We start from the raw sequence: 19,849 nt of genomic DNA on the forward strand, positions 1-19,849 counted from the left end.
GGGGCCCTGAGCAGCAGTCAGCCTTTGAGCAGATTAAATGGGAGATTGTTCATGCAGTAGCCCTTGGGCCAGTCCGAACCGGACAAGATGGAAAAAATGTGCTGTAACACCGCAGCCGGGGAGAATGGCCCTACCTGGAGTCTCTGGCAAAGAGCACCTGGAGAGACTCGAGGCCGACCCCTGGGGTTTTGGAGTCGAGCATATAGAGGATCAGAGGATCGCTATACTACCACTGAGAAAGAGATATTAGCGGCATATGAAGGGGTTCGAGCTGCTTCGGAGGTAATTGGTACTGAAGCACAGCTTCTCCTGGCACCTCGGTTGCCAGTGTTGAACTGGATGTTTAAAGGGAAAACTCCTTCCACACATCACGCAACTGATGCAACGTGGAGTAAGTGGGTAGCACTAATTACTCAGCGAGCTCAAATAGGGAACCCCAATCGTCCAGGAATTCTGGAGGTAATCATGGATTGGCCACAAGGCACAGATTTTGGAGGATCCCCAGAGAAGAGAGTGGTGCGGGCTGAGGAGGCACCACCATATAATCAGTTATCGGAAAACGAGAGGCGATACGCACTGTTCACTGATGGATCTTGTCATATTGTAGGAAACCAGCGAAGGTGGAAAGCTGCTGTGTGGAGTCCTATTCGACGAGTCGCAGAAGCGACTGAGGGAGTGGGTGAGTCGAGTCAGTTTGCAGAAGTAAAAGCCATCCAGTTGGCTTTAGATATTGCTGAGAGAGAAAAGTGGCTGGTACTTTATCTTTATACTGACTCATGGATGGCGACGCATGCATTATGGGGGTGGTTAAAGCAGTGGAAGAAGAGCAACTGGCAGCGCAGAGGTAAACCCATCTGGGCTGCTGACTTGTGGCAAGATATCGCTGTCCGATTAGAAAAGCTGTCTGTGAAGGTACGACATGTAGATGCCCATATACCCAAGAGTCGGGCCACTGAGGAACAACAAAACAACCAGCAGGTGGATCAGGCTGCTAAGATTAAAGTGTCCCAAGTAGACTTGGACTGGCAACGTAAAAGTGAATTGTTTTTAGCTCGGTGGGCCCATGATGCTTCAGGTCATCAAGGAAGAGATGCAACATATAGATGGGCTTGTGACCGAGGGGTGGATTTGACTATGGACACTATTGCACAGGTCATCCATCAATGTGAAACATGTGCTGAAATTAAGCAAGCCAAACGATCAAAGCCTTTGTGGTATGGAGAACGGTGGCTGAAATATAAATTTGGGGAGGTTTGGCAAATTGACTATATCTCCCTTCCACAAACTCGCCAGGGAAAACACTATGTTCTTACTATGGTGGAAGCAACCACTGGCTGGCTGGAAACATATGCAGTGTCTCATGCCACTGCTCGTAACACTATTTTAGGCCTCGAAAGACAAGTCCTGTGGCGACATGGTACTCCAGAGAGGATTGAGTCAGACAATGGGACTCATTTCCGAAATAATCTTATAGATGCCTGGACTAAAGAGCATGGTATCGAGTGGATATATCGCATCCCCTACCACGCACCAGCTGCTGGGAAAGTCGGACGATGCAATGGACTACTGAAGACTACCCTGAAAGCGATGAGTGCTGGAACATTTAAAAAGTGGGATGAGCATTTAGCAAAAGCCACCTGGTTAGTCAACACCAGGGGAACTGTCAGCCGAGCAGGTCCTGCCCACTCAGAGCTTTTACCTACTGTAGAAGGGGATAAGGTCCCTGTGGTGCATGTAAAGAATATGTTGGGGAAAACAGTCTGGGTTACCCCGGCCTCAGGTAAAGGCAAACCCACTTGTGGGGTTGCTTTTGCTGAAGGACCAGGGCATACCTGGTGGGTGATGCAGGAGAATGGAGAGGTTCGATGTGTACCTTTAGGAGATCTGATTTTGGGTGAGAATCCTTAATTTAAATGATACGGTGTCAATTGTTGCCTAATACTAACAGTGTTCAATAAGTGTTTTTCAGGATAACGTAATGGTAATGGACCCAGAGTCAGTTCTGTCGAATGGTGTCCAGCGACAGGGAACATGCTGGCCGTGAGCACAACATCTTATATGGATGCGCCCAACTCTAACCATCTGCGATCCTGTATTGAGGCCTGGTCATGATCTGACAACTGAGTGAATGCCACATCACTTGTTCCTACCCTAAAAGACTATTATGATTGATGGAACTCACAGTTTTGGACAAAAGAAATCCAATGGACCTTTTAGAGGAATAGCTCATAACTTTAGAGGATTATATATGTCTCTCTCTATATATGTATATTAGAAGATAAATATAATAGTACACTGAAGTGTGACATATATACGGTATGAAATAAGGGGTGGAATGTCCTGGGTTGAGAGACACAGGACTAACTTTTCTTCTAATGCTGGGGAAAATTTCACTTTTAGAAGACTCTAGTGTCTGAATTTGTGAAAATATTTACTTTATAGCCAGCCAGGCTCTGTGGGATTCAAGGTTAGTGTTTTCGAGCCTTGCCAGGTGCAGGGACAAGGAGGAGCAAGGCCTGGGCATTTGACCCAGGCTGGCCAACAGGAGTATTTCATACCATGAACGTCACATCCAATATAAATTAGAAAAGTTTGCTGCGTAGCGGGCTCTCTCCCTGATGGCGGCGGTCCAGACAACTCCTTCCCCGGTGCCGGAACCCTGAGGCCTTCCCTTCCTCCTGAAGCCATTGCGCTCGCAGTGTCTGATACTTGTTATCCACTGCTGGGAGTGCACAGCTTCCTCCTGATATAGATGGCTGAGTATAATTTCTGTATATCTTATATCAGTATTGGGATTAATACTGGTTCTTTAGTATTATTGTTAATTATTTAGTCTTAGTCTATTAAATCCATTTATACTTCAACCCTTGTGTTTCTTTGTGTTCCTTTGTGTTCCCCGATTCCCCTTTCCAGGTGGGGAGGGGTCATCGGGTGATAGAATAATTGTCTAACGACAATAGATTGTTATGGGTTCTCTCAAACCATAACAGTGCCCCATCCCTGGAAGTGTTCAGGACCAGGCTGAATGGGGCTTTGAGCAACCTGGTCTAGTGGGAGGTGTCCCTGCTCATGGCAGGGGGGTTAGAACTAGATGATCTTTAAGGTCCCTTCCAGCTCTAACTGTTCTATGATTCTATGACTTTATGATTCTATGATACATTGGAAGATGTGCTTGATTTCCAGTCAGGCAGCAGGAACAGAAACATTCGTGCTCAGCGTTCTTAAGGAGAATATACTGCACCTTTCTCAAAGAGTCATTCCCCTCGTGTCTTTCAGCACCATGTCCAGTAGATGTTTCCTTTCACAATACTGCTACTGATGCTGTACTTGTTCTGCTTTCTAGTGATTAATGAGTCAAGGACCTTAAAACCTGAAGCTCAAACCACCAGCTGTCAGAACTAGTGAGTGCACAGCTTCTAATTCAGCGACAGGTTAAAGTAAAAAAGAGAGAGTATGAATAAGCAACTGCTCAGACTCAGAAATAGAAGCTTTGCAGAAAAAGCAGCTCCCCATAGAACCACAGAAAATATACATTAATAGAAACCCAGTTCACAGGAAAGGCTGTAACAATTACTATCTTCACACATATTTTAAAACCTGGACATCTGTAGGTTATTCCACATTTCATTTGCATGAAGCACTGTATGCTTAAGAGATCAGTCAGTATTTCAAGGAATGTTTTCTCAAAGCTTTCTGCAAGTCCTTGAAAAGTCAAAGCTGATAAAAAAAAAAAAAAAAAAGGCTGTTTACCTTATGACATCCCTAGCATTTGTGTTTAATTCACTCATCCGTATGCATGTAAAATATAGAAATGCTACTATACAAATGCACTTCTGACTAAAGTTTGGTTTACAGCTAAATAAAATGTCAGAGCACATGAAGGATGGAACATAATTATGTCTCATCCCTTTGAAAAACAGGATCACTGTCAACTTGGAAACTGTTCTGTCCCTCTCTACCTGAATATTGAAGCCAAGTCTACCATGAATTTATCTTGCGTAATTCCAAAAATCAATAGATGTTCCACATTAGAATATATCTCCACGTGTCATGGGAAAAAGATGAATAACAGTGGAGCTCTAGAGATTGCAGGAGAAAACTGTAAGAGAACATTACAATGGCCCTCTCCAAATATATTAAAGGAAGCCTAGATATTCTGGTTCAGACAGTGTGGAAAAGGAAATATTTCTGTGGGAGGCATTCCTGCTGCTGCCTATTGCTACAAATCACAGAAATGTATCTTTTTGAAAGGACACAAACAGAGAGAGACTAGGCCACAACTCTTTCTTGGAAGGCCTTGGGTATCACAGCTTTTGGCCACACCTGTCAGCTCATGCGTCTGAGCGCTCCCAGGTGAAAGAGGGTTCTAGTAAATCAATTCACTGATTTTAAGACTATTTCTCTCCAAAGTTCAATTAATGACAATGTCTTCTGACCAGAACCAAAGTTAAAATTTCTCATCCTTTAAAAGGCCATATAGGGTATGTCTCCATATTGGGGCTGACCCTGTCAAATCTGAGAACAAGTGTTGGATCCATGAATATAGGCATTCCTCACTAGTGTTATGAATAACCTCCTCTAGTTGCAGAAGTTTCCATAGACTCTCTGCAGGCATTTATACACAGTTGATCTGATTTCCAAATTTGCAACTAGCTGTACCATTAAGTATGGTTTACGCTGTGCACTGCAGCATCTGAGCACCTCACAGTTGTAGGTTAAAGGTTAAAAGGTTAAAACATTAACAGAAAGCAAAAAGCTAATATTTCTTTTCCAATGATGGGAAAACTGAAGCATAGAACAAGTAAAAGATCTGTGAATTTGGACCATTAAAAGTTATGGCAGTGCAAAGATCGGGCCCAGCTGTGCTAAGTGCCACAACTGTGGCTATCTTCTTCCCTCCTGGTACTCCATAAGGATGACACATTTAAAATACAAAAACAATCTGAGGGGAAAGGTTCATTTCTGAGTTCTCAGAGGTGCCAGCTCTGTATTATTATACAGCTAATGTTCAGAGTAGGCAAGAAGGAAAGGGACTGATGGAAGGAAGAGGACAAAGCTGCTCCCCGGGTTGTAGGGAGATGATAAATGTGCATCAGTGTGTATGAAAAAGAGGGGCCATTCATTCAAATAAAACAATCTTATTTGAATTTTTGATCAGAATTGAAACAAAATCTGAAGTGTTCTTTTTATAAGACATTCAAGCAGCTTGGATACCTTTGGTCTTCATTTATTCTTAATTCCTGTGAACTTTTATACTTCCTGGTTTCTTCCTAAGCAGCAACAGCACTGCTACAACAACAATGGCTTTACAGCATTTCTTGTTCATTCAGAAAAAAAGAAGTACCATAGAACTTGCAAAAAAATCTATTTTTTTGTATTCTTTTCCAAACATCCAGATCCAAGGAGTGTAATGCTATGAGAATGTATATACTATGAAAACAAAAGCATTTTCAGATGCATTAAAGGAAACTCTTGATAAAAGCGTACTAATGGGTGTTTTTGCAAAAATTGGACAAGAAAAAAATTGGAAAACTAAGGAAGTGTGGGCTGGATGAGGGGACAGTGAGGTGGATTGAGAACTGGCTATGTGATAGGACCCAAAGGGTAATGGTTAATGGAACAGGTTCAAGCTGGAGGCCTGTAACCAGTGGTGTCCCCCAGGGGTCAATACTTGGTCCAGTCCTGTTCAACATATTCATCAGTCACCTGGACGAGGGGACAGAGTATATCCTCAGCAAGTTTGCTGATGATACCAAGTTGGGTGGGGTGGCTGACACCCCGGAGGGCCGTGCTGCCATCCAGAGAGACCTGGACAGGCTGGAGAGCTGGGCAAGGAAGAACCTCATGAGGTTCAACAGGGAAAAGTGTAAGGTGCTACACCTGGGCAAGAAGAATGTCAGGCACCAATACAGGTTAGGCGTGGACCTGCTGGAGCCAAGCTCCGAAGAGAAAGATCTGGGAGTCCTGGTAGACAGCAAAATGACAATGAGCAAGCAATGTGCTCTTGTGGCCAGGAAGGCCAACGGAATCCTGGGCTGCATAGGGAAGAGTGTGGCTAGTAGGTCGAGGGAAGTCATTCTCCCCCTCTACTCCGCACTGGTGAGGCCACAACTGGAATACTGCATCCAGTTCTGGGCTCCCCAATTCAAGAGGGATAGGGAACTACTGGAAAGAGTCCAGCGAAGGGCAACAAAGATGATTAAAGGATTGGAGCATCTCCCTTATGAAGAAAGGCTAAGAGAGCTGGGACTCTAGTCTGGAGAAGAGAAGGCTGAGGGGAAACCTTATTAATGCCTATAAGTATCTCAAGGGTGGGTTGAAGGAGGAGGGAGCCAGACTCTTTTCAGTGGTTCCCAGTGACAGGACAAGGGGCAACGGGCACAAGTTGGAACATAGGAGGTTCCACTCGAATATGAGAAAGAATTTCTTCACGGTGAGGGTGACAGAGCCCTGGAACAGGCTGCCCAGGGAGGTTGTGGAGTCCCCTTCTTTGGAGATTTTCAAGACCTGCCTGGATGCAGTCCTGAGTAGCATTCTCTAAGCAATCCTGCTTCAGCAGGGGAGTTGGACTAGATGATCTATATGGTCCCTTCCAACTCTTAAAAAATTCAGTGAAATTCAGTGAAATTGCCATGTATGGTGCAACCCAACTTCAACCAGAATCCAGGATATCACAAAAAAATGTTTTAGTTTTGTTACTGGTGGTGAACTGGTGATCTGATTTGCTTGTCTTCTTTATCTGCAAAAGCACTATACTATTGTAATTTCGAAAGGTAACAGTGCGAAATGAACAGACCCCAAGCTGTCCCCTCATCTTAGATATACAAAATGAAGAGAAAAGCCAAAAGAGAGGGTAAGTTATTTTTACACAACTCTTCAATACATCTCAATAAGAGATTGATGCAAATGTACAGCAAATGTATTGGAAGCCCCCAGAGCACCAGGCGCTCCCTATTGTGTAAATTGGATTCTTTTCTGCTCAGGTAGTCATGGAAAGACAAAATGGGTGTATATGAGCTCTGTGTCAGTCTCTGCAGCTGTCCAGCTGCAGTGCAAGTGCTTCCAGGTACGGCCAGCTCTGATACAGCATAGTTCAGACCACAACTACTTGCTCCACATCTCTTTCTCATGGGACTAGTTACTTTCAGTTCTCCAACCTTGCTCAAGCTCTTTAAGCACAGAAGGAAATTTTTCCCCTCTCAGTACACAGTAACATGAAAAATACCATTGAGTGCCAGTTTTACTGCTCCAGTTATGAAGTGACTACTTTGTTTTTTTCTAAACTATTGTTTGAGGAAAGGTGGGGGGATGTTTAATGACGGTGTCAGACTCAATACAATATATCACCTCAATGCAGCATTTGTAGTATCGTCTGAAGTATATCTTGCATACAGCACAGATTGTTGCCAAATATTTGTAATCAAACTCTTATCAGAATAATTTTAATTTCTTATCTTCTGCTTCCCTACAGTGACTCAAGTCATCTTACATTACCCTGGCCTGTATCAGGAATAGTGTTGCGAGTAGAACTAGGGAAGTGATCGTCCCCCTGTACTCGGCACTGGTGAGGCCCCACCTCGAATACTGTGTCCAGTTTGGGGCCCCTCACTACAAGAAAGACATTGAGGTGCCGGAGCATGTCCAGAGAAGGGCAATAAAGTTGGTGAGGGGTCTAGAGCACAAGTCTTATGAGGAGCGGCTGAGGGAACTGGGGTTGTTTATCCTGGAGAAAAGGAGGCTGAGGGGAGACCTTATCACTCTCAACAACTGCCTGAAAGGAGGTTGTAGAGAAGTGGGGGTCGATCTCTTCTCCCAGGTGACAAGTGATAGGACAAGAGGAAATGGCCTCAAGTTGCACCAGGGGAGGTTTAGATGGGATATAAGGAAAAAATTCTTCACCAAAAGGGTTATCAAGCATTGGAACAGGCTGCCCAGGGAAGTGATGAAATCACCACCCCTGGCGGTATTTAAAAGACAGGTAGACATGGTCCTTAGTGACATAGTTTAGTGATGGTTTTTGTCAGTGTTGGGTTGATGGTTGGACTTGATAATCTGTAAGGTCCCTTCCAACCTAGACAATTCTATGATTCTAATTGATATTTTATACCAGGAAGTGTCCCATGCAGCTGTGCAGTTGAAGAGAAAGAAATGGAATCTGTGATAAGAAAAAACAGAGAAGTAGAACGTTCAAACCAAAATTATATATTCTGATCTACATCTGTCTCTGCTCTTACTTACCTGAAGAATAAATGAAACACAAAATGTGATGGCACTTTATCTAGTTATCTTGACTGATCTTGGTGCAGATACCTATGGTATAAGCTTGTACAACCCACAACAATTACAGGAGATATAAAAAATGGCCCTGCATACCTTTCATCCCAAAATTAGAGTGTCTTCCAAACTTCAGAATAATGAGCATTATTACTAAGCCAGTGCACACCAGTGTTGCACTTCCCACCACAATATAGACCTAAAAAAGAGGACACAAACAGATTTGATTTTTTCTCATTAACCAGCTTCAAACATATTCAGCATACATTCAGATATACCCATTAACCCAACCTCATGAAATTCAACTAGTACAAGGTCCTGCACCTGGGTTAAGGCAATCCCCAGTACCAATACAGACTGGGGGATGAATGAATTGAGAGCAGTCCTGCAGAGAAGGACTTGGGGATACTGTTGGATGAAAAATTGGACATGAGCTGGCAATGTGTGCTCGCAGCCCAAAAAGCCAACCACATCCTGGGCTGCATCAAAAGAAGCATGGCCAGCAGGTCAAGGGAGGTGATTCTGCCCCTCTACTCCACTCTGGTGAGACCACACCTGGAGTACTGCGTCCACTTCTGGGGCCCCCAGTACAAGAAAGACATGGACCTGCTTTGAGTGAGTCCAGAGGAGGGCTACTAAAATGATCAAGGGCTGGAACACCTCTCCTATGAGAACAGACTGAGAGAGTTGGGGTTATTCAGCCTGGAGAAGAGAAGGCTCTGGGGAGACCTTACTGCAGTCTTTCAATACTTAAAGGGGGCTTATAAGAGAGATGGGGACAGACTTTTTACTAGGGCCTGAAGTGACAGGACAAGGGGCAATGGTTTTAAACTGAAAGAGCATAGGTTTAGATTAGATATTAGGAGTAAATTCTTTACTGTGAAGGTGGTGAGACACTGGAATAGGTTGCCCAGGGAAGTTGTGGATGCCTCATCCCTGGAAGTGTTCAAGGTCAGGTTGGATGGGGCTTTGAGCAAACTGGTCTAGTGGGAGGTGTCCCTGCCCATGGCAGGGGGTTAGACTAGATGATCTTTAAAGTTCCCTTCCAACACAAACCATTCTATGATTCTAGTATATATTAATTTAAAATAGGAAACATTTGCACTCGGATCAAAGAGTACAGAAATAAATCACTTGCTGAGGTTTCTTCTATCCTGCAGAGAATGGAGACTCAGACACCTCTGAGAACCACTTTCTCAACATCACACACATTCAAGGCAGGTGGGAGGGAATGCACATCATCCCTTTCCCTTCCAGCAGAGTGGTATGTTTTAAGAAAACACCTTTTTATTGTGATCGTGGTCAAACACTGGCACAGGTTCCCCAGAAAGGTTGTGAAGTCTCCATCCTTGGAGATATTCAAACCTTAATGGATACAGTCCTGCAGAACCTGCTGTAGCTGACTCTGCTCTGAGCAGGAGTGTTTGGATTAGATGATGTCCAGAGGTACCTTCCAGTCTCAGCTATTCTGTGATTCTGTTTTCAGAAAAAATAAGACTTTCTGGGCTCTTCCTGATTTTTTAGCAAAGTATATCTCCATGAAGCAACCACTGTCAATGTGAGGGACTGGAGGCTGTCAAAGTTAATGCCCTCACTGCACAGATGGAAACAGAACAAAATCGAAGTTTGAGGAACCCTTCTCACTGCCCTTATTCTTACAACTTTTCACTCCCCAACCACTGGCACTGGAGAGAGCCACTGGGTAGGCACAAAACAGATTCCTCCCTCATCACTTTCAGATGTATTGAGACAATATCTAGCCTTCATAGCCTCCTTTTCCATTCTTTTCTAACTCACAGTCTACCACAAATGCACACACGCTCCACTGCCTGCTGCCTTGCAGTCTCATCAATTCCTGCAGCAGGGAGGCAGCACTACTAACCAGACCAGCTGTCTGCTACCAGTTTGCAACAATTCATGACATTTAACATTCATCTAGCATTCAATTTCCAACATCATGATAGGTGAGACAGCAAAGGAGTAGACCCACCAATTCAGCTGCCTGTACCAAGATCCACTACAAATTAGCTTATCAAAAAGCTATATGAAATCACACATTATAAACATACAATTAGAATTCAGAAGTTCATTATACCATGTCCTCTTTGTAAGGAGCTGCTGACTTTGGGACTGGAATTAAAGCTTTAAGTGACCTTGAATGTTGTTATTTTGTAAAAAAATAGTTGCTCTCCTTGTCTAAAATTAGAAGCAAAGTCTTGGGCTAACAAATTACAGTTAGTTGTTCAGAAAAGCATGAAACAAATTAGCAACTTTACTTGGAATGAAAAGTGATCCACTCTCAAAATTGGGGTGAGGGAAGTGCATTGACCTGCTTGAGGGTAGAAAGGCTCTACAGAGGGATCTGGACAGGGTCCTGCACTTGGGTCACAACAACCCCATGCAGAGCTACAGGCTTGGGGAAGAGTGGCTGGAGAGCTGCCTGGCAGAAAAGGACCTAGGAGTGTTGGTTGACAGCCAGCTGAGTATGAGCCAGCAGTGTGCCCAGGTGGCCAAGAAGGCCAATAGCATCCTGGCCTGTATCAGGAATAGTGTTGCGAGTAGAACTAGGGAAGTGATCGTCCCCCTGTACTCGGCACTGGTGAGGCCCCACCTCGAATACTGTGTCCAGTTTGGGGCCCCTCACTACAAGAAAGACATTGAGGTGCTGGAGCGTGTCCAGAGAAGGGCAATAAAGTTGGTGAGGGGTCTGGAGCACAAGTCTTATGAGGAGCGGCTGAGGGAACTGGGGTTGTTTATCCTGGAGAAAAGGAGGCTGAGGGGAGACCTTATCACTCTCAACAACTGCCTGAAAGGAGGTTGTAGAGAAGTGGGGGTCGATCTCTTCTCCCAGGTGACAAGTGATAGGACAAGAGGAAATGGCCTCAAGTTGCACCAGGGGAGGTTTAGATGGGATATAAGGAAAAATTTCTTCACCAAAAGGGTTATCAAGCATTGGAACAGGCTGCCCAGGGAAGTGATGAAATCACCACCCCTGGCGGTATTTAAAAGACAGGTAGACATGGTGCTTAGTGACATAGTTTAGTGATGGTTTTTGTCAGTGGTTGAATCAATGATCTGTATGGTCCCTTCCAACCTAGATGATTCTATGATTCTTTTTCTGCTTGATTTTGATCACCATATAGTAGTAGCTCTGGTGTTCTGGTAGCTTAGGGTCCCATCAGAATCTTCACAGTTTCAGTAGTTGTATAGTCAAAAAAATCTGCCAAGATTACAGATCAGGGAACAATGTACATACTTACAGTGATACTATCTTCATTCTCTTTGTTGGAAACATCTGCAGAAGTGATTTGATTACTATTATTCATGGTGTCTCCAAGATCATTAGGCGTGGTTTCATACTCTTAGGAAAGGAAAAAAAAGGGTGCTTTTATAATTTCGTAACCTTGGAGGGGAAAGGGTTGTCTTTATTATTTCAGCTTTGTTATACCATAAAGATTGTAACACTTATCAGAATTCTGAGCAATTTGAAAGTTATACATTATTTCTATTGTACCTGGTACATTTTGGGTGTATCCGTGTGACAGATAATTTTGAACAAATGTGTTGTGACTAACAGACTTGAAAAAAGAAGCAGCTTCTCTATTCAGCTTTATAGAGAAGGAATCCACATCATAATATATTTTTCTATTAGAAAAAATAGAGTTAAATAAGAACTCCATCTGTAAAGCTGTTTTTATGTGCTTCTGACTTAAAAATTTGAAGACTGCTCTCTACAATGAACTTCTCTAGCCTTGTATTCAGTCCAATATAGGACTGACCTAGAAATTAGCTTGGGGACTTTTTGTTAATCTGCAAAGAACTTGGCAGATGACATTTTAGCTAGTTTATTGATGCAAAATAGCTGGTTTTCTTAGGTTAAAAAATAATGAAAAATGCTGTTGTGTACATAGAGGTTACAGTCTAACATGCTAAATTGTCATACAGGTAAACTTTTTTAAAGTTAGATGCCTGAGATGGTCTGAAGAAATTTGATTTATCAAAACAATGCTACTCATAGATCTGCAGGAGTGAATCCAGGACAATTCCATCAAAAGAATGAATATGGCTTAATTATTTATCATTATTTAAAAATGAAACACAGATACATGCAGTCCATGATTTTCTGTCAAAATTATTCAAATGAGATAGCAAAATTTAAATACTACATGTATGAACTTAGAGATACATGCATTAAAATAAAAAATTTAATATTTTTTTATGAATGCATCTGGAAATATACATAATGTTTCAATTGTATGACTGTAATGTGTGCAGATGAAATAAAACAAACAAGAGCAATAAGTGCATTTATTGCAAATGCACCTCCAGCACTCTAATTTAAATTTGCAATTAATTTTATATTTCTTTAGATATTTTTAATAAAATCAGTGCCATAAGTCTGCAGATGAAATTGTAACTGTGAATATGAAAAAGCAAAATTCAAAGGCATAGCTCACAAACCACAGAGGCAGGAACTCTTCCAACCTCAGAGCTGTTACCAGGCAATGGGAGGGAAGGCCTTTATCTTCTTTAGCTCCCAAAGCTGTTTTGGAGACCTCCGCTGGCAATAATAGCAACAAGCTGCACCAGCCTTTTGATCTTCATGCATGCACAAACACACTTTCTTTCTGCAAAGCACTCAGCAGGATGCAAATTTTTTTAGTATATGAACTAATACAGCTACCTCTGCCACCAATGCTACAGTTGGTCCAGTCAGGTTGTCTAATCATCTCACAAATTCTACTCTGGCTCAACACCATACATGCCAAAGGACAGGATTTTTTCAAGCCAAAATACACATTTAGTCTACAGAGCTTTCATGAGAAACCAAATTTAATTTCCTGGCCTTTTATCATTTACATTCTCCAACTCAGCATTGCATCCCTATGTCTATAGCTTCCTATGCAGCAAGGTAAAAATAGTAGTGAAAGGCAGAAGAGCAGCAATCCTTACTCCAGGCAAAATAAATTCTACCTGAATTCCCCACTTGAACAAACAGCCTGGACACTGAGACAAGGTTCTGTGCAGACCATCTGCTACTGTGAATACGAGTTTTACCACAGCAGAGAGGGAGACTTCAGTTTTATTCATCTGCAGGCAGCACCTAGACTCTTGACCAGTGAAGAACCCAGTTTATAACAAGTATCTCAAGCTATAAGATTGGGCTTCATTTACGATTTTCTGGCAATGTCTTCACTAAGATAGTTTTGACCAACCCTTTATTTACAGTAGCTTTATAATAGCAACAATATAGAAAACAAACATTAAGAGCCTTCACTGTTCTATCTCCATAATACAAACTTTTAAGAGGGATTTTTTTTGCTTTTAATTTTACCTGTAAATAGTGGGGGGCGAAAGCTGAAGCTATTTGCAGTTCTGTTTATATTCATTTCTATACTATGATACTGGAAATCATACCCTGAAGGACTAATGAGAACTATGCGAAGTATTTCAGGTCTGGGTCTATGAATCCTCTGAATGTAGTATTATTAAAAAGGACAAGGGATAAAGTAGGCCACTTCAGTACATCAGTGTTGCATTGCCATTTCCCACTGTATAACTGTGAACCATTTACATTTGAATCAGTGCCAAATTTTCAAAGCCTTTTGAAATGGGTGAGCCAGGCAAGGAAAACATGCACAACAGTTATCCTGCAAAATCCAGGCAATTCTGAATTAAATGAACTCTTGTTTATTTTATTATGAAATTCTGATTAGGCACGTAGCATTCCGATACAGACAGGGTCATGCCTCTTGACTCATGCTATGTGGGACTTGTATTGTTTCAGGGCTAGATTCTCTGGTGTCTACTAACTTATGCAGTCATGTATTCCTACACCAACTGAGGTAAATCATAATTAAAGCATAGGAACATTTTGCAGTTGTTTTATAAACAAAGTGAAAAGCAGCTGGGATCCAGACAAGAGCACTGTCATGAGTAACAGGGAGTCATTCTGCAAAATATCCCTGGGAGTTCAGTTCTATTGGGGCATATTGTCTCTCATTTTCATGACCACATAAGAAAAAGCAGCATGGCATTAAAACATGAACTAGGGGCCAAAGAACCCATCTTTGCATTTGATTTCCTGCTCAGCCCTAGGCAAGTCACTTTATTTTTCTTTCTCAGTTACCTCATACAAAACTGTGATAACATCTCTTATTTGTCTTTTCCACAGGATTCTGTGGGGATTAGTTATTAGGGACTGATTGCTCTGTGCTTCAAGCATGTGAAGTACAATGTGGATAGAATGTCCCCAACAAACATAACATCATGCATGCTTTTGTGAGTTATCAGTTCTTCCGACCCTGATTACCCTCACTGGTCCTGATCCTGACCCCCACTCACAGGCTGACAGCCCATCCTGGCCACAGCTGAGTCCCATCCCCACAGAGGTGCCTGATGCCCTTAGCTGGGGACTGCCCACAGCTGCTATCACAGCCTGCCCTCCCCCTCATTGGGGGCAGTGGGACAGGCCCTGGCTGGCACGAGCAAAGATACCCTTTGCACCTGGCCCCCACAAAGTCACCAGCACTGCAGTGCCCTGACACTTATAGAGAAATACCTTGCAACTCCCCTGAGTTTGTTAAAGCACTAGGGCGTCATCCAAGCACCCTGACTTTACCAGGACCCAAGCCACTTACATAGATATTGTGTAACTGCAGGATCAAACCCTCTGCAGCTGTCTTTACCCTTCACACAGTGCAAATTTGCAGCATGATTAGCATAGGAGTCTGAAAAATATGTTTTAAAGGGGAGAAGAGCAGGAAGGAGGAAGGTGGGAAAGGAGACCTTTAAATCTTGCTTCCAACATAATCTAAACTGGGGGTAAATAGATTAGCATAGAGATTGAAGGGTCTGAAAAGAAGTCATGAAAATTCTCAGTCTCTAGGAGGAGCTAATTCCTGGGTGGTTCCACAATCAACCGTGCAGTGATTTTCCCAAGAAGTATAACAGTTTTTAGACTTTTTAGCCCTATTTATTCATCTCGCCAACTGGACTTGTGAATTTGGAATAATTAAGGAAACACTTCGGACTACAAAGTATTGCACAAAGCAAGCACTAAGTCACTGAAATAAAGATCAAAGGCAGCAATTTCAAAAAGTAGAAAGAAAAGCCAGAAATAAAAAGGAATAGTGTTTTCATAAGAACTAGATCTTGCAGGCTGTGATTCACTTGCACAACTCAAAGCACACATTTTAACCAAATCTACCAGTCAACTGAATTACAGCGCGCATACACATGCATCAGGACCTTTATTAACAGCCCAGTTTCAACATCTTCATGTATACAACATACATAACACATGTAGGAAACTGTGCAAACCATCACCACTTCCCCCTCTCCCTCCCAAAAAAAGGAAGAGGGAGGGGAAGCTATGCTTTAGTATTTCTAAACACTTAAAACCAAATTGGTGCTTCAAATGCACATTTGCTAAAATTTAATGACATGGAATCAGAGTAATGACATTTATATCATCTTAAGAAAACTTGATTCATGGGCCATTTTGTCCAAATAAAAGTACTCCAAACAGGATCCAGCTTCTGCTGGAAGCTAAAGGGTGTTTTGGATTTGTTGGTTAGGATGTACTTTCATGCTCAGCAGAAGTATAGCAGAAATATTATGTAAAACTAGCCAGTTGCTTTTCAGTTTTCAACTTCTATTATAATGCATATTAGCTTTCAATAGGTATAGTTTAAAATATTTTGCCTAATTAAAAATAACTTGAACATTGTGTCATGAAATCTTCTCTCAGATATCACTGAGTTGATGTTCTGCTTATGCAAGAGCGAATAAAGGAAGAAGGTATAAATGAGAGGACAAAGAAAAATTACCTACAGGAAAAATCAATTGTGCCAAACTCATTTTTAAGGGGAATTTAGGGGTACATTTTTGGAGGCAGAACAAGTATGGAATCATCCCTGAAAAAATAAGTTATATAAGGAGAAATCATGAACTGTCTTTCCTCAAAGAAATGCCTCTTTTTTTTCTTTCTCTGAAAAGGTTCACAAAAATCTCATGCCTGTGTGCTACATCAGACAGTTGTCACCCTACAGTACCAATTATAACCATCAGTAGCAGTGGATTTATGCTAATCTGAATAAAAAGCAGCAGCGTAAGTAAAAATTGCCCTCATTTATCTTAAATAATATTTCAGGAAAAGAACCAACAATACAAAGTGCCTTTTAGAATTGTGTTATAATATGTGCCATTTCAGTTTAACTGAGCCTGACATTCAATATTTCAGTGGTTTGAGTTCCTTTATTTCTATCATTAAAAGAAAAGAAAAAGAAAATCAAATATATACCATAAACATCTTGATCCACAATTGGGCCACTACCTGTGCATGGAGAAAAAAAAAAAAGAACAAACAAAAAAACAGAAAGAAAAAGCCTTTGTAAATAGATTGCAAATGCTGGAAGAATAAGAGTTTCTTTAGGATTTTTTTAAGAGCTTACATGTTATTTGTAATAGCAATGGTCAGTACCTAAAAAAATGCAAAGCAACATCAATATATTGTACTATAATTTACAATTATTTTAGAGCTATCCCAAATGTTAACACTTTGCTTCATGTGAAACAGAACAGGGCATTTGCTCTAGTAAAAGCATGCATATTTACCAAATGGGCAAAATTCTGCTCTCTGCTGCTAATGTATATCTGGAATAAATGCAACAGTAACTATTCTTGTTGAAAATCAATGGTAAAATTCTCCCTGACATTAAGTGGAAGCAGACTTCAGTGGGAGTTACAATAACTGACTTTTACCTGGTCAAAAATTTGCTGTTAGATCACTGAGAGAGCAAGCTTGTTTAGAGCTGCAGCATTGTGGCAAATTAAAGGCTAGAGGATGTTGTTAGAGGATGCTCCCAAGAAGCCAGCTGCACACCTGATCCACAGACAGAACTCTTATTGAAAGAATAATATTTCCCATATGCAAAAAAACTAGAGAAGCCAGCCTTTACACAAGCAAAGTGGATACCTGTCTAGTATATATTTTTCTAAATTTTACTAGTTCCAGTTTGCAGCTTTTTCCAATTACTGCACATATGTAAGGCTAAGCACACACGAGTATAACACACACTGAAGTCAGTATACTATTAGTCTATTCATGCTTCGAAAGATACTTGTGCTATATTTCAACATCCCATTCATCCTGGTCTATAATGTATTTATAGCATGCCTTATGTAGTATATTTACTCTTTTTTGTTGTTGGTTTGGTAATAAAATTAATAGTTAAAACCTCTAAAGATGACTCAAACTTCAAAAAGCATAATTCTGTTTATAGTACCATACAATAATTCCATACTAGTGACATTACACTGGTATAAAGCCACTGTGAAGTATGACCAGAACACAGTTGTTTCTGCTTATTTCAACAGCATGAGAATCTGTGCTGAAAATAAGAGTTGCAACCTATTTGCAAAATGGCAGCAGGTAATTAGGTTTGTTTTTAAATGCATTTGAAGATATTCTAGTACCAAGAGATATAGATTAAGAGACCCCATGAGAATGGTCATGTCAATCTGCAGAAATAAATAACAAGTGAAATAAGTGTGTCCTACTATCTGTCCTCAAGCAAGTTCTGAGGAGGTTGTTTTCTCCATAAACTTCATGGATTCAGGTTTTCCAGTATAAAACATTCACCTGGTGAAAGAACCAGTTTACCTTCTGTATGAGTCCTACTTCTTATAATCTGAAGAAAAAAACCCCCAAACTTCCTAGGCCTTTATTCCTGAGTTAAATGACAACATTTTTATTACTGTTTACTGGAAATGGGATTAAATAATCATATTGGTTTAACCTGTAATTCCTTCTAGGGGCATATAAACCAGTAAATAATCTACTTATATAACTAAATACTTCACTTGAAATAAAGTTGAAAAAATCAAGAAGTTGGACCAACCCCAAATTTCTATGTAGTATTCCCTACATAAAAGCATCATCAAAACATTGGTTGAATCTATTTTAACATTAATTTTGCATGTTTACATGCAATTATTTTTAATGCAAAGAACAGCATTGCTGTTTTGGTCCCTGTTAGAACAGGCTGTTGTGCAAATAAAATATTACAGACATATCCTATTCACTCATCTTTATAAACTGCTTCAACTACATTTGGTTTGCTTGCTTCTTTCTTTATAAAGTTGACATTTTAAAAATAAAGTAGCAGCAAAAGACTCAATCCCCCAAAATACTTGTGCAACACAGTCACGTGCTATTATGCCAAACCAGCAGGATGCTACTTCTAAGGCATATCTAACATATTATACTATGACAAGATACTACATGACTTGAATTCCTTCAGCTGAACTTTAGAGTAGAGGGCTGGTAGATGAATGATTTTACTTTAAAATAGTTATTATTGGTAAAAATCTCTCCAGCACTCATTAGCTGTTATGGATCAATTATGGAAACAGTCTCTGCAATAAAACACAGCTGCTTATTGCTTAGCGTTTGCTGCAATGTAGTCTCAAATAGTCAAATTATCCTCAGCAAGAAGAGGTTCAATGGAATCCATTAAGATTAGCAGATTAAAACTAGTTAAAAATCTAGCTAACAGAATGTGAAATTTGTTCCCCCAGACCTTAGTATTTTAAATAAACTTTTAATTTATAACATTAACTGTGATATCATTAACTTGACCCAAATTCCACTGTGGTACATGCTTTTCTCTCCTTTATGCTTGCATCCTCTGTCCCTTGAAAAATATTCTGTAAGTAGCATGCTGGAAGCTGAGAGCATCTTAGCACAAATCCTGTCTTCATCATGCTTGATGCAACTTTGAAAGTAGAGTATTAGGCTGTTGATGATACAACATGCTTCAGACTTTGCTGTATTTATTTTAAATAAACATATAGTTTATAGGTGAAGGGTTTTTTAATTTGCTTTTGGTTTTATCTTCAGGGCGTTTGCCTGTAAGTGATTTAATAACCAGAGAATCAGTTCAAAGCTCAGTCAGGATACCCCATGAAACAGGGCTGGTATTTAATTCAGTCACGAAGGCATGGAAATGAACATAATACTAGAGCATGGGCCTAATCTTTATGCTTCATTGTACAATATGTGGGCCAAAAGGAGATACTACACAGTAACGACAGTGTTGAAAAAGCCTTTTAAGGGTCTGAAAGATCCTGACAGTGCTTTAAATAGTAATAGTAAAAGAAAAAAGTAATACAATGTATAGAGGATGCTAGTTTTTTAACATTTACTTTCATGCCAGCTTCAATGGAGGAGACAACAATGTTGTGGAATATTCTAAAGCTCAGTACCATAAGTCTTACAGGAAAAAGCCCCACTAATAAAAACAACATTGAGGAGGCTAACTAGATAAGTAATTTCCCCTGCTGTTAATTTTTAAGACTGGTTTGGTGACACAAAAAATGATTTCTAATGCAGTTACATCCTGTCTGTACGTAGTCCAGTTTGGACACAACTTAGATTACCTTGGAGACTTATTATGCATATGTTTATAAAAAGGAAGGAACAAATAAATAATGCTGTCTTTCTAATTGGAAGAATACCTTTATTTTAAAAGGGCACAACTGGGAAATTTTCAGCTTACAGGGGACAAGC

General features: G+C 40.8%; 1 protein-coding gene across 2 annotated transcripts in view; it reads right to left on the reverse strand.

The window, feature by feature from the left end:
* LOC141476546 (BDNF/NT-3 growth factors receptor-like) overlaps positions 1-19,849 on the reverse strand; it is a 200,238-nt gene that overhangs the window by 90,559 nt on the left and 89,830 nt on the right. Inside the window, exons 9-11 of one of the 2 annotated variants that reach the window (XM_074165226.1) lie at positions 16,580-16,612; positions 11,535-11,635; positions 8,374-8,473 (exon numbers count right to left, since the gene is read on the reverse strand). In XM_074165226.1, coding sequence (XP_074021327.1) covers positions 8,374-8,473; positions 11,535-11,635; positions 16,580-16,612 — 234 coding nt within the window. The remainder of the gene's footprint in view (positions 1-8,373; positions 8,474-11,534; positions 11,636-16,579; positions 16,613-19,849) is intronic. The other variant, XM_074165228.1, reaches the window with a different exon arrangement.

This window comes from Numenius arquata, chromosome W, assembly GCF_964106895.1.
Source record: "Numenius arquata chromosome W, bNumArq3.hap1.1, whole genome shotgun sequence".
Lineage (NCBI taxonomy): Eukaryota > Metazoa > Chordata > Aves > Charadriiformes > Scolopacidae > Numenius > Numenius arquata.